Source organism: Clarias gariepinus, chromosome 14, assembly GCF_024256425.1.
Source record: "Clarias gariepinus isolate MV-2021 ecotype Netherlands chromosome 14, CGAR_prim_01v2, whole genome shotgun sequence".
Lineage (NCBI taxonomy): Eukaryota > Metazoa > Chordata > Actinopteri > Siluriformes > Clariidae > Clarias > Clarias gariepinus.
In genome coordinates, this window is record NC_071113.1 from 7,284,133 (window position 1) to 7,300,309 (window position 16,177).

The following is a 16,177-nucleotide window of genomic DNA, read 5'->3' on the forward strand; positions in this document are numbered from 1 at the left end:
TGCCTCAAATATGCAGAAGCACCCACAGCATGCACACATTATACATGATTATTTATTTACAACAATCAGTTACAAAGAGAAAAACGCAAGATAAAAAAAAAACAATAAAAATAGATTGATCATGCTATCCCACAGTTAAAACGTAACATTTTCCTCAATTTATTATTTGAACAGATATTTTATTTCTAATTGTCTGCTTAGAGTTAAATGTGCAATCTGAGCACCATTTCTGATGACTATAATTAGACCATCTACTTTCCACAGAGTAGCCACTGAATGCAAAGGCAAATAGGTCATTAAATTCAACATACATTATATAAAATAGTAATCACAGTCTGCACCGCCTCTTTTTAATGTCACCTGAGGTTCGTGAACGTATCCATCCCTTGGCAAGAGATAAGTTGACATTATCTTAGTAGCTGTGCCATAGTTAGTGCAATTATTGTCCTGGTGAGTATGATAAGCCAGCCTGTCCAGTTATGATCTGCTGCACCACGTAGTTCTATCCCCTGAACGTTGTTTTGAATTAAGTTGGAAAATGCCGACACTCTGGTGTAGACACCTGGCCGGTTGGGCTTGGCACAACCTAGGCCAAAGCTCACAATGCCAACCTGTAGCCAGATTCCAGCAGATGTTTGGCACACCAGCGGTCCGCCAGAATCACCCTGAGGAGAAAGATTGACCTTTTTTTTCCCCAGAAACATTTATAACAAAAACATAGTAATGTAAAATCAGAATTAAGCAAAATCTTGCATGCATGCATTTACCTGGCAGGAATCTTTGCCCCCTTCTTGATAGCCAGCACAGAGCATGTCCTGGTTAAGTTTAAGATCATCTGTGGCTTGGATCTGGAGCATCTGCTGACAGGCAGTATAATCAATAATTGGCACCTGTACCTGCTGCAGAGTTCCCGCCCCCTGCAAAGAGACTACACCCAAGGACAAAAGAAAGATCTTATTACAGGCCACAGTCTCCAGGCTTCATACCCATTTATTGCTAAATATACTTAACCTAATAATACTAATACAGGCAACATGAATCCGGGCTGTTTTTAATTTATAGTTTTCCTCTCAATACAGACCTGTGTGTCTTCCCTCCCCACAGACACTCACTTCCTTCTCTAATGTCTCCCCAGCCTGTGATGGTACACATCGTTCCTGCAGGAAATGTAACATCTGCATTTGGCAAGCAAACTGGTTGGACATGATCAGACCATGTGGCTGGAGTGGACAACTCGACCAAAGCTATGTCACTGCCGAGCTGTGGGTCTACGTAGCCATATGGCACCACCACACGACTGATCCGATGAGACGTCATATACATGTTATTTCCATTCAGCTGCCAACGGCCCACATAGATCGTATAATCGAATGTGGCTGTAGGACTAAATATACCACAAGAGACAAAGATAGTTTTGGTGAATATGCTATATTACCCAACATGGGAAGCAAAATATACCAACTTGGCTAAAAATGTATTATGCATCAAACATGATGACATTTGTAAATTAGCAAGAGTTTCTGTGAAGATGCAAGCTTTTTGTACTGTACATTCAGAATAGTAAAACTGTAAAGAACCATAATTTGCTGAATTTTGCTGCATACAAATCTCAATAATAATTAAAAAAAAGTCATTAAAACTCACTTTGGGAAACAGTGAGCTGCACTGAGAACCCAGGTCTGAGCAATGATTGTTCCTCCACATATATGCGTTGCATCTTTCTAGAAAAGCAATAATTAATACATCATTAAAGACCAAAACGCAGGTAATAATGGTCCACGTACATTATAGGGCCAAATGGTATGTGGACAACTGGTCATCCCAGCTTTTCATTTGACCAATCATATGTGCCTATTTTAACAGTAACAGAGTTGGTCTCTTAATTTTCCTTTAATTACAATCTCCATTCTACTGGGAAGATCTACTACAGAGAGAGGAAAAAAAGAGCACTTTACCATTATTTCTCTTCCACCACACTTTATTATTGGCCTTCAACAGATTAATATGTAGTGTATTTTTAGTAACCGCCAATACCAGATTTGATCTCTCTAGAGAACAAATTTTAGACTTTTTTACCATTCCGACTTTTGGCACATGTGCAGCTGTTCAGCTATGAAAACCTATTTTATAAAGATTCTGACGCAATCCTTGTGCTGAAGCTGCTTTAATAGATACTGTACTCATGTCATGAGCGACGAAACAGAGGATAGGCACTACTATAGGTATTACATGCTACTTATTTTAGCACACCTACTCTGGTCTATTAAACATGGTCTTTAAGCTTAAAAAGAACTTAAGCTTTTGTTGCCCCTAGATACTACCATCTCACACAAGCGACAACAATTGACTGGGGCATATGGAATAAGCTCACTGTCAAAAATATTCGTGCGTAAATAAAAGGTGTGTGCAATTCTGTCTTTTGTCTGAGTTGGATTCCAAAATCTACGGCCACAACAGCTTACAGATACGAGATTTTGTGTGTTTGTTACATTACAACTCTGATTATACGATTCTGACCGTTTACAGACACAAAACTCGTTTTTACAACTCCTGTTTGTGTACTCCTGACTCCAGTCAGAGTCGTATATTTCAGAGTTCTATTTTGAAATTCACCTCAGACAAAAGGCAGAATTACACACAAATCTTTTTTTACGCACGAATATTTTTGACAGTGATCTTATTCCATAGGGCAGACCCACTGGATTTTATGCACCTGTTAGCAGCTAAACTAAAACTGCTTCAGTTGATTTAATAATTGGAAGGGGTTGTTCATATATTTTTAGCGATATAGTGCGTAGTATTTATTTAAAACTCTCTAAAATGTTTTTGTAATAAAGTGGTTGATTTTTATTTTCATAATTTTCAACCATCCAGATTCCTGTTCTCGAATGACAGGAGTTAAAACCAATATCATTGTAAGCTGTTGTAACCAATTTACCTTAAAAGTATGACAGTTTTAATGTTTTGCGATGATCGTCTGCTCATTGTTGTGAGAGTGATTATACGTATTGCTGCATCCTTTCTGGCAGCAAATCCATCCCATTTCCACTGACCTCTCCTTATAAACATCAAGGCATTGTCACCCACAAAACTTGCACTTACTTGATATTACACACACACAAACACACACTGTTCCACCCATAATGATAACTGTTTAAAAATTTACACATGTGGGTTATGCCAAAACAGAGACCTGGTTATACTCATAACTAATGTGGGTCACTTACACAAATATTATGCAAACCTTTGATATTAACAAATGTCTTTGCGAAACACTATTTACTGTTACTGTTTTGTACCTGTATATCAACTTGCCATGGCCAGTGACCTTCAGAAGCATCAAATCCTCCAACTATTCTGGTCTGTAGAGGCGGCTGACCGCATTCTGAAACACAGTATAAAATTTTTTTTTAAAAAAACAAAAAAAAACACCTCACTTCCTCTGCTTTGTTCAAATCTCTGTTTAAAACACATTTTTTCAGGGTGTTAAAATACAAAACACCACCAACAACAACCATAGGGGTAGAAGATATGCCTGGGAATAAAAAGAAAAAATATATTTTTTTTAAACTCACGTAAACCATAAGACATTTTTACAATATACAGTGTACTTTATTTTAATACCGGCAAAAAAAGAAAACTAACATTTGGTACAAAGAATTGTTCACTCAAGTGCTTGTCACTAACCATAATGCTGTGTTGACATGCGTGGTCACAGTGTTATAATAAAAATTACACGCAACGCAAGGATCTTGACTATATGAGTGGCATTCCCACATTCGAGAAGGTTACCCACAATTTCACAAGAGTTGTGATCACGCAACGCTCGGCGTCAAAACAAGAAGTGTACGTGTGTCACATCATACTCTATGATACTTGGTACTTTTTTTATCAAACCAATTTATTTATTTTTGCACCTCTTGCGGAACACTCGCAAACCATGTTACTCGCAATCCAACATTCCACTGTAAATGTGGTTAATTCGTTTCAGTCCCCTAAAAATTAACTTCACTTAACCTTTAATTATGACTGAATTTTTTTTCTTGCCATATGGAAAAAGTATCATTAAAACTATGACAATTTTCAAACAATCAGAACACAGTAATACAGATTATTTCTCGTCTTTTTCTCTGTACCATGCTTGTTATTTCGTTGGACTCATGGTGCTGTATCCTCACTAAATCTTGTACTAAAACCCTTCTCAGATGAGGAGGGGTTCCATGTTGAGTCTAAGGTTTCTTCCTATTGTCATCTCAGGTAGTTTTTTCTTTCCACTGTCGCCCTCACATTGCTTATCTGGGATAATCTGATAAATGTAATTCTCATTTCCTCATACTTTTCAAACTCATTTACATATTTTCTTGATTTTGTAAATTTGTCACAATGACTATTGTTAAAAGCGCTATATAAATAAAACTGAGTTAAAATGAATTTGCTTATGACCAATCGTTCTGGACCTTTGACCTTGAATAAAAATCAGATCGAGACCTTTGAATATTGAGTCTGAGAACCACTGATTTATATATTATACATCACTTTATATGCAATTGATTTAGAAAATATTCAGACCCCTTGTAGTAAACTGTTGTGGATTTCATTTTGAATGTATACAGTAATTGTGTAATTGGTTTTTATAAAAATCCCCTGTTCACAAAAGTATTCTGGCTAGGCATTAATACTTGTTAATTATTAAAGTATTGAATTATTGTTGAAGTCAATATTTCTTCATATACAGATTTATTGAATCAAACTGTACATGTTCTTTATTGCATAGAAAAATTAAAGCAGATCTTAATTTCAACGTAGGCACCGGTAGCGTCCACCAGTTTCCCCAAACGACCAGGAATAGAAGGCACAGTTTGGGATATTGCGGAGACCCTCCTGAATCCGTGCCTTCAAACCCTCCAGTATTTCATCCAGTATTTTCCAGGATGTTGGCCGGAACATCACAGACCTCATAAATGGCCTCCAAGAAGCCCAGATCTCAGTAGATGTGATTATTTTTTCCTGTGGGGCTACGCAAAGAAGGAGGTGTACAGGACAAAGCCTTGCACACTGGAGGACTTGGAGGCAGTACATGTACAATTTGTTCTAATAAACTAATAATACTTTCCAAAGCATTGAGTGTCGACAGGATCAAAGAGACGTCAATCTATTTTTTTTAAGAACAGAAGGCTGAGGCAACCTTAAACTATCCTGTTGGCTGTTAAATTTCTGTAACTTTCTCATGGCAAAGGGGCAAGATGAAAGCTGCTGATAAGCATAGAGCACTCTCTTGTCTGGCAAAAATAACTGAGCTCTTTGAACAGAACAGCAAAAACACATTATGTTTAAATAAAATAAGCCACTGCACATCACCTGGCTTACAAAATTTCTATTGCAAAATAGTAGTGGCAGCATAATTTATGCAGGTGCTTAACAGTGACAGGTACACAAAGTCTGGTAAAAACTCAGGAACAGATACAAGAACAATTAAAGAAAACCTCTCCCAGAGTTTAAGAAAAACTAAAAAGATAATCAGCCTGGGGCAACAGTTCATCTTTCAACACATTACTGACCACAAGCCAAAGCAAAAAATACTTGAGTGGCTTCAATGTACTGTACCCAAAAAAAAAAATCCTGAAGATGGCATTGCATAGATGCTCACCATCCAATCTGCGCACCGAGCTGGAGGGGATCTGCCATAATGAATCGGACAAACTACCCCAATCCATGTGTGCAAAGCTAATAGAAAAGTATCCAAGACGACGTGTAGCAGTCAATGCAGTGAAATGGGCTTCTACAGACGTATTGAACACAACAGTGCACATCAAGTAAAAAGTCCTAAATACTTGCTAAACGTGCTGTATATTCCTCATGTGTGTCAAACCATTTACTGGAAATTCAGGTTACAGTTTCATCATTACGTGTGGACAACGAAACCTGCAAGCACATGCATGAATGCAGTATAAACCTGGACTAATGAGCCTTAAAATCTTAAATAAGATTTCATAAGAAACCTGTTTACTTAAACCAATGGACTCATAAATAAATTAATAAACATTTATGTTTAGACATGCATATATACTGTCTATATACAGTACAGACACAATACCAGTCAAAAGTTGTCAATAGTCTTTCCTGATTTTCAGTCCTTCTAACATTGTGTAAAAAAAAAAAAAAAAAAAAAAAACTGCTAAAGACGTCCAAAATATGAAAAAAAAAAAAAAATAATCTCCTTTGAACAGTTGAGGCTTAATGGGTGATTTCTGACACTGGTAACTCCAGAAGAACTTCTCTTCTACAGCAGAGGTAAGATTTGATCTTGCTTTTGTGCGATGGTCTTCATGAGAGCTAGTTTCATCATGGTGCTTGATGGGTTTTGCAAATGCACTTGACATACTGTTCTTGCAGGAACTATTCCAGAACAGCTGACATCGTCCTAAAATAACAACTGACTGTTACTTAATTCCCAAAATTCCATTCACTCAACAAGCTCTCTGATGATGTGCTGTGATATCTGGCACCAAGACATTAGCAGCACATTATCCTGCTGATAGAGACTGCAGCCATTTAGGAATTCCCTTTCCATAAATGGATGTCCTTGATCTGCAGGTTTTCCAAAAGAATTTTGTGCAGAGGATCACCATGACTTACATGCACAGAGCTGTCCAAAGAAAGTCTGATTAATCAGATGAGACCACCTTCTTCTGTTGCTCCATGGTCCATTTCAGATGTTCATGTGCCCATTGTAGCTGCTTCTGGTGGTCAACAGGGGTCAGCATGAGCACTTTGCCTGCTCTGCAGCTACACAGCCCCATAGACAGCAAGGTTAGATGCACTGTGTATTCTGACATTGTTCTATCCTACAGTATTGTATAGTAGTACTTAATATTATAGTAGCTCTTCTGTTGGATTAAACCAGACATGCTTACCGTGTTCCCCGTGCACCACTGAGTTTTGTGCACCCTTGGCCCTGCCAGTTAACCGATCATCCTTTCTTGGATGACTCATGGAAGGTATTAACCACCACATATCAAGAAAACCTCAAAGAATGTCTGCATTGCCCTAACCAAAGCCATTCCAAACTAGTGAATTAAAGTCGCTCAGATCATTACACTGGCCCATTTTTCCTGCTTCCATAAGATTAACTTTTGACTAAACACTTGCTACCTAATATACCCGACACTTTGAACACACAATGCTGCTCTGGCACTACATATAAGAATTTCTACTATTTAAGTTTTACTTTAATTCCTTGTAGATTCAGAGCGATTCTATTATTGGATTATAATGGTCTACAAAAGTTATTTCCCATTGATTCAGAAGTGTTACTTGATTACCTCATTTTATGTGTAGAATACTTAGCTGTTTTTATGACAATGTTTGTTATCTTGGTGTATATTTAGATCTGTAACAAGCAAACCAAAGGTGACTGTGGCCTGTAAAAACTGTCTAAGAGGACATGAAGACTTTTAACAACTGAATTTTTAATACTATTTTTGTCGCACATGAAAACAGCCTACCTAAGAAGCGGAATTGATAAAGTGGGGAATCAAAATGTTTTGAACTAAAATACGGACATAAATAAGTTCATTTACAGTCTCATTACTACACACCACATTTTTCTTTTCCTGCACAATTTAATCACAAATTCCTTTTGTGATCATTTTGACACATTATATAAACTACAATTTAAACTACAATATTTAACTATTACACATATGATTTTTTTTTTTCAATCTTACTTACATAGACCAAATGCAAATAATAGTACTAGGAAGAGTTGCATAAAGGGCAGTTATATTAAGTATGTATCCAATGTTGTAAACATTAAAGCACTTTTTGTAAGTCGCTCTGGATAAGAGCGTCTGCCAAATGCCTAAATGTAAATGTAAATGTATATTTCCAGTGTTTATATTTAGTTTATAGTTTTTAAAATCCCTCTTTCACAACATGGCCTTTAATTAATGCAGTTGTGTTCAAAATTATTCAACCCCCAATGCTGTAAAGGGTTTTAGGGAATTCAGTGTACATTTGTAATTGTGTTCAGAATGAAATCTTACAAAAACTATTTAAAAAACCAAATGCAACTAAAATGACATCAATTGTTTTTGTAATACAGTATTAAATGTTTTTTTGTGATTTCTTCATTGACAATTATTCAACCCCTTAAAGACTACCACTTTTAAAAACAGAGGTTCATTCAAGTGTTTTCGATCAGGTATGGAAAACACCTGTGCATGTCAACAAGCAGCAATCAAGCATAATAAGCACCAATTAGGCAGATTTAAAATGACTGTGATACTCAGCTCCTTCTCGACATTTACTGATGTGTTTACAAACATGGTGAAGTCAAGAGAATGGTCCAGGAAGACAAGAGAAGAGGTGATTTCTTTTCACAGGATGTTTAACAAGATGTTAAACATTCCAAGAGACACCATAGGAAGCATCATTCGCAAATTCAAGGCAAAGGGCACTGTTGAAAAGCTACCTGGTCGTGGCAGAAAGATGATGACCTCGACTCTTGTGCGCTACCTGAAGCGCAAAGTGGAGAAAAGTCCCCGTGTGACTGCTGAGGAACTGAAAAAAGATTTGTCAGATGCGGGTACTGAAGTTTCAGCTCAGACAATAAGGCACACACGGCGTAATGAAGGCCTCCATGTCAGAACTCCCAGGCACACCCCCTTGCTGTCTCCAAAGAATAAGAAGAGTCGACTGCAGTATGCCAAAAGTCATGTGGACAAACCACAAAAGTTTTGGGATAGTGTTCTGTGGACTGATGAAACAAAATTAGAACTGTTTGGGCCCATGGATCAACGCTATGTTTGGAGGAGGAAGAACAAGGCCTATGAAGAAAAGAACATCTTGGCTTCTGTGAAGCATGGCGGTGGGTCAATCATGCTTTGGGGCCGTTTTGCTTCTGCGGGTACAGGGAAGCTTCAGCGTGTGCAAAGTACCATGAATTCTCTTCAGTACCAGGAGATATTGGAAGAAAATGTGATGCAGTCCAGACGTTGGACCTTTCAACAGGACAATGGTCCCAAGCATACCTCCAAGTGCACCAAAGCATGGTTGCAGATTAAAGGCTGGAACATTTTGAAGTGGCCATCGCAGTCACCAGATTGAGAACCTCTGATGGGACTTAAAGAAAGCAGTTGCAGCGCGCAAGCCTAAGAATGTGACTAAACTGGAGGCTTTTGCCCACGAAGAATGGGCTAAGATACCCATAGATTGCTGCAAAACACTTGTGTCAAGCTATGCTTTACGTTTAAAAGCTGTTATAACTGGAAATGGTTGCACTAAGATAAATGTCACTTGGGGGTAGAATAAAACTGATAATGATGTAAGCACAGAAAAGACATTTGTGGTTATTTCATTATAAATGTTGTGTTATATTTGTCTAACTTACAAGTGCCTCTTTGATTTATTTGTAAACAAGATGACTGAAATGATCAAAATCAATGTCAAACTGGCCAAAACACTCAATTTCAGTGGGGGTTGAATAATTTTGAACACAACTCTATGTGAAAGCAACTGTGACTTTCTTTTCTCCTTGACATTCTTCTATTTAGCATGATGAATGCAAGTGCTTCAAACAGTATGAATTATTTACAATAATAATTTATAAAGGCACCAAATTCGGCTTTCCTAGTCACCAGAACACACGTGCCATTAGTTTAAGACAAACAATGCACTGGTGAATAAGAGTTTGAAGCACGAGCCTCCGAGTCCATAGGTCAAGTTAAGTATACTTTTGACAAAGCTCCACATAAATGAACGATTATGCACACGTTACCTGTTATGAACTGAACCTTTTTGTGATTAGATAATTGCATGGGTTCATACTGCAATTTCTGTGGGATTGATTGTGCTGCACTACACTGAAAGGTTAATAACACTTGTTGCTTTATCCAAATGTCAGGAAAAAACATGGCCAGGCATTGTATTCTTGACATATTTTAAGGAATGTGACCTTCAGCTAAACCTTATATATAGTACTTCCCAAATAACCAGTCAACCAGGTTGGTTAAATGAAACCAAGAAGGCCTCAAATGTACAAAAATAAATACTGAGATTTAAGAAAACCACATAGGGTCACAAGACAAATGAAGGACCGAGACATACAAAGCCCCAGCCTTGACAATCATTTAAATAATGTACTGAGTTAAATCATGTAATAAATGTTAAACAATGTGCTTAAAAAAAATTAATGATTGACATGAAATCAATTTCTTATATTTTTGCATAATATGCTTTACTTTTCTTTTTTTCAGTAGTCATGTTAACTTTAAAGGTGATAAATGTTATGTAGCATCAGCATGAATTTATATCCACATAGCTTTGGTTAACAGGCCCAGAGAAATCAGAGTATGAGCTTAAAAAACATTTACGCAGCTTAATTTGTGTTCCTTGTTCGTCAAATATAAATTTCTGGAGCACACCTGTGCTTATTGTGCACATGCAAATAAAAAGAGAATGTTTAACATGAATTCAAATGAATGCCCTACCAATAAACCTGTTTTAACATACCCAGGACTTTCACTACTTCTTTGTAGTAAAATTCAAGCGAGTGGAGAAAAGAACTCGACTAGCACACAGCCCTGCACTTTCAAATTAGGAGGGGGTCTACAACATTCTTCCTAAGGGTAGCCAGCACAGACACACAAACACACACATTCATTAACTTACCCTGCGCACAACCTGTCCAAAGACCTGAGAGATAAAAAAAAAAAAAAGGAGGGAAAGAAAAATACTTATCAGTTCACACAGGCTAAAGCAAACAACTGCAAACACATAGTAATAGTTAAAATAAATAAATTCCTTTAATAGTTTACTATATATATATATATATATATATATATATATATATATATATAATATAATATAATATATATATATATTATAATATAATATATAATATAATATATAAACTAATAGTTAAAGTTAGTTAAATAGTTAAAGAGTAAATTCCTTTGTACAATTTATAACAAAAAAGGATACTCAGTTTTATTAAATGAATATTAATTAACTAATTAATATTAACTAAAATTAAGCTCTTATCAAAGGAAACATAGTCTTTGGAAATAAAAGAAACATACGGGCAAAAAAAGAAAGAAACAACAGAGCAGAATTCTCTCTCTTCCTATCCTATTCCTCCTATACTTTAGGTGTGCTCTGTTATTTAAAAAAAAAACATTATCTTTATCGTATTTTACACCCGTCTTTTGTTTGGTTTGCACTTTTTAAATTTATTTTACCCTTACTTTATCTAGTTATTATTTATGTTATATAGCGTCACATACGTAAATTATATAAAACCGTGAGCAGACAGGTAACTCACCTAACAACGCCAAGCAAGGAATCCAGCCGACGCGAAAACGCTCCATCCTGCGTCAGAATCCAAACACCGAAACGACTTTATTTTATTTAAAAGCTGTTTAGTTAGTAAATGAGTTCAAACAAAAAGAAAAACACACACACACACACAAGGAAATATAGCACAAGCGCCTCGGAGCGGCTACTGAAACTCCAAGTACTCCAGGTTTCGTTCAAAAAATGTAAGCCAAAACAGGACGAGACGAGTTTCGGGTCCAATTACAAACAACTACCTGCTTCCGGGTAAGGTGTGCGCGCCCAAGATGAAAGCGTTTAAACTTCAAGCCACGCCCAAAACCAATCACAGGTTGGCGCGCGTGGGTGCCAACGCTCGCGAGACGAATAAACAGATACAGCTTCATAAACAAGCCCAAAATACTGTTAGCCTTTTATTATTATTATTATTATTATGAAGTATTATAACGTTTAGACACAGCTTTTAACTCCATCCCCTTTCCTGATTTTTATTTCATTTTACACTGTAAAACTTTGCTAAAAGCGCAATAATACGCAATAATCTCCTTTCAACAGGTAATGTTAAGATGTATCTGCTACATACTGTATGCTCTGTCTGCAAGAGCAAGGTCTTCATAACGGCTCTGATCTGAGGTGCTGTTTGTTAACTGGTGATTTTCGAGGGTCTTAACTCTAAATGAAATTCTCTTCCACAGAAGAGGTAACTTTTTGATCTTGTTCTCCTGTGATGAGCCAGTTTCATCATGATGGGTTTTGACCTTCCAAAACTGTGCGAGAACCTTCATGCCTTAAAATAACATCTGACTGTTTTTGTTGTTGTTGTTGTTGTTAATTAATTCCCAAATGTCATATGTGTTATTTAATAGTTTTGAAATGTCCAGTACTGTTTTAGAATATAGAAAACAAAGCACTAAGCAGTAAAACATCAGCAAAAATGTATTATGTTATAAAAACATATACTAAAAAAGGTTACTGTTTTTCTTTTCCCAACCCTTGTTACATTTTTTTCCATACTTGGATGTGTTTCCATACTGCATTTCTAAGAAATATGAGCAGATAGAACAGAAACGACTTTATTTTTCTTTTGTTTGTGTCTGTTAGGTCTTTAGAATATCTATGCAGGTCAACATGGGAGCCTGGTAGGGTGTTACAATGCAGATTAGTGTCAATCAATGAATTTTGGGGAAAAGGAGACCATACAGTAATTGTAAAAAATAAATAAATAGCCTAAATAAAGGCGGGATGAGGGGTATATTGGGAGAAGGATGTTAGAGATGGAGCAGACAGGCAGGAAGAGAATAGGAACGCCCAAGAGAAGGATTATAGATGTGGTGAGGAAGGACTTTCTTTGGAAAATATTGCATTCTGCAGGTGGCTATAAGGGAGAGAGAGAGAAAGAGAGAGAGAGAGATCATGGGGAAAGAGAAGTCTCTTCAAAACTGGAAAAACCTGTTCAGCAAGCAGTCACTGTTTATTTTGAGAGACAGAAAGGTTAGGATTCCAAACCCCATGTTGAGAAACACATATTAATGTTTGCCAACTACCTTTTTTTTCTGATTCACTATAAAATCTTAGTGTTCTCGTAAATTTCCCTCACAGGTACGTTTACCTTGACGTCATGAGAGTTATTTTGTTTCATTATGGTTCCACCTACAGTTTCATTCACATCAGTGCTTCTCGCTAAAGCTGCTTTGTGCATATTGTTAGAATCACTACACAGGAGGAAAAAATGCTAATTGATTCAAATTGTGCACATGGACCTCTCTGAACCTCTCTTGGTGTGAAGTCTGCCTCTGTATTTGCTAACTTTTTTTGTTATATAATGAAACAGCCATGATTCAAGAGGGCGTGTCAAGGTATGTTGTTATAGGATCATTCCAAGTGGAAATGTTTACTACACTTTCATCAGAGCAGGAGACTGTACAATTGTGTCACAACTAGTTTCTTCATTTATAGCCAGTTTCTGTTTTACTATTCATTCATGTTGGTTTCTGTCAATCCAAGATTTCCATTCTTGTAAGTCATATGAGTATGCCTATTTTATTTGCCACTCCCTTTTGTTTTCTTCCTCCTTCTACCTCCCCCTTTCTTCTCTGTCTATTCTTCGCTCTCTCTCTTGCACTTTATGATTTGAATTGTTTATGAGTGCTAAACAGAGTAGTAGTAGTATGTAGTAATTTAGTAATTACTGTAGGGCTTTTATGTCAAAGGACTTCGACATTTTCCTAATTTAAACATACCAGATCATGTGTGGGGTGTGTTTGAGTGTTTTCCCTGTTCTTTGTGGGTCACCCATCAGCCTGAAGATAAAATGAACAATATGGTAATTGTTTCAAGATGGTACAATTTTTCATTCCATACCGTGCTATAGACAGAAGAAGCTATATAAAGGATTTAGGCGTTGAGGAAACATTTTATCTACACTTTAAATATAAACATAAGGTATACATCTGTTGTTTCTGTCACAGTAATTTACAGGGTCGAGTTGCCAGCTTGACACCCAATCTGAGACACTTGTGGTGAAGGACTTGCTCAAAGGTCCAACGGTGGCAATCCGGCGGTGTCAGGGCTCAAACCCGGGAACCTCCTGGTCTGCAGTCAAACAACTTAACCACCGAGCCACCATTGCCCCCATTGTATACAATATATAAAAATAAAAAAAGTAGATTTCCAAGTCACTGGAAATTACATAAACCTTAATGTTTCATCAAAATTCATGTATTTGATTGTTCTTATGTTTCATACAGTATCACCATGCATGAACCAAATAAACATTTCCTTATTATTACCTTATACAATTGCAGTCAGATTATCCTTCAGTAACACTGACTATACTGTGCATTGTAAATTGCCTGTAACAACCAAAAAAATAACAATACATTAAAAACAAAAAAACATGCCTTGCTTTTTATAATAATACTCAAATAATTAAAAACAATTCTCAAATAATCTATCACTTCTATGACTTTTATCAGCTACAGTTGTGTTAGAAATTTTTCAACCCCCAATGCTGTAAAGGGTTTTAGGAAATTCAGTGTACAAACTATAAACTATAAACTACAATTTAAACTACAATATTTAACTATTACACATATGATTTTTTTCCAACTTACTTATATAGACTAAATGCAAATAATAGTACTAGGAGGAGTTGCATAAAGGGCGGTTATATTTCCAGTGTTTATATTTAGTTTATAGTTTTTAAAATCCCTCTTTCACAACATGGCCTTTAATTAATGCAGTTGTGTTCAAAATTATTCAACCCCCAATGCTGTAAAGGGTTTTAGGGAATTCAGTGTACAGTTGTAATTGTGTTCAGAATGAACTCTTATAAGCACCAATTAGACAGATTTAAAATGACTGTGATACTCAGCTCCTTCTCGACATTTACTGGTGTGTTTACAAACATGGTGAAGTCAAGAGAATGGTCCAGGAAGACAAGAGAACAAGTGATTTCTCTTCAGAGGAAGGGCAATGGCTATAAGAAGTTTGCAAAGATGTTAAACATTCCAAGAGACACCATAGGAAGCATCATTCACAAATTCAAGGCAAAGGGCACTGTTGAAAAGCTACCTGGTCATGGCAGAAAGATGATGACCTCAACTGCTGTGCGCTACGTGAAGCACAAAGTGGAGAAAAGTCCCCGTGTGACTGCTGAGGAACTGAAAAAAGATTTGTCAGATGCGGGTACTGAAGTTTTAGCTCAGACAATAAGGCACACACTGCGTAATGAAGGCCTCCATGCCAGAACTCCCAGGCACACCCCCTTGCTGTCTCCAAAGAATAAGAAGAGTCGACTGCAGTATGCCAAAAGTCATGTGGACAAACCACAAAAGTTTTGGGATAGTGTTCTGTGGACTGATGAAACTAAATTAGAACCGTTTGGGCCCATGGATCAACGCTATGTTTGGAGGAGGAAGAACAAGGCCTATGAAAAGAACACCTTGCCTACTGTGAAGCATGGCGGGGGGTCAATCATGCTTTGGGGCTATTTTGCTTCTGCGGGTACAGGGAAGCTTCAGCGTGTGCAAGGTACCATGAATTCTCTGGAAAGGGATGTTGTACTAAGTACTAAGAATGAATGTCACTTGGGGGTTGAATAAAACTGATAATGATGTAAGCACAGAAAAGACATTTGTGGTTATTTCATTATAAATGTTATGTTATATTTGTCTGACTTACAAGTGCCTCTTTGATTTAATTGTAAACAAGATGACTGAAATGATCAAAATCAATGTCAAACTAGCCAAAACACTCAATTTCAGTGGGGGTTGAATAATTTTGAACACAACTGTACATCTGCTGGTTGGTTGAAAATGCATCACCACCTGAAGTAAGCTTGTTGAAGAAGCAGCTGTATGTTTCCTGACACATAATTTAAAGAGCTTTAAAACCCACAGTAATTTGTTTCATATCAACAGGATATAGGTGGTTAACTTTTGCTTCTTTCTAAAAAAAAAAAAAAAAAGTGTCTGGCACTAAGATTTTTAGCCCTATACTAAAGAGATGTTTCACTTGCCCAATAGCCAAACTTACTTAACCAAAATGGACAATGTGGGCGTTTAATTTTTTTTTTAATCAACAGGGATTTAGATGATAAATATAATTTTACATCCTCAATATAAAATAGACATATAACCGGTAAATGGCTAGAATTATTCTATTTTAAACATCACCCCTAGCTGACTATTCATTCCAACTATGTATCACGCTTGCTGCTACGATCTTTTTCTAGACCCTGTGAAGACTTAGTGTAATGATAATATACCACATACAAAAATGGGTGCCAAAATATGCAATTCCGTGAATGACCACTAGCTTCTACAGTTTGCAGCTGCATTAA

At 36.7% G+C, this 16,177-nt stretch overlaps 1 protein-coding gene across 1 annotated transcript; it reads right to left on the reverse strand.

Annotated features, from left to right (window-relative positions):
* Positions 1 to 47: 47 nt before the first annotated feature.
* zgc:92313 (uncharacterized protein LOC436869 homolog) lies at positions 48 to 11,590 on the reverse strand. The gene is made up of 7 exons (XM_053511422.1): positions 11,324 to 11,590; positions 10,672 to 10,695; positions 3,300 to 3,385; positions 1,645 to 1,721; positions 1,113 to 1,384; positions 768 to 928; positions 48 to 665 (listed from the first exon to the last, which is right to left on the reverse strand). The coding sequence occupies exons 1-7, from the start codon at positions 11,367 to 11,369 to the stop codon at positions 408 to 410; spliced, it is 924 nt and encodes a 307-aa protein (XP_053367397.1). The 5' UTR covers positions 11,370 to 11,590; the 3' UTR covers positions 48 to 407.
* Between the last annotated feature and the right edge of the window lie 4,587 nt (positions 11,591 to 16,177).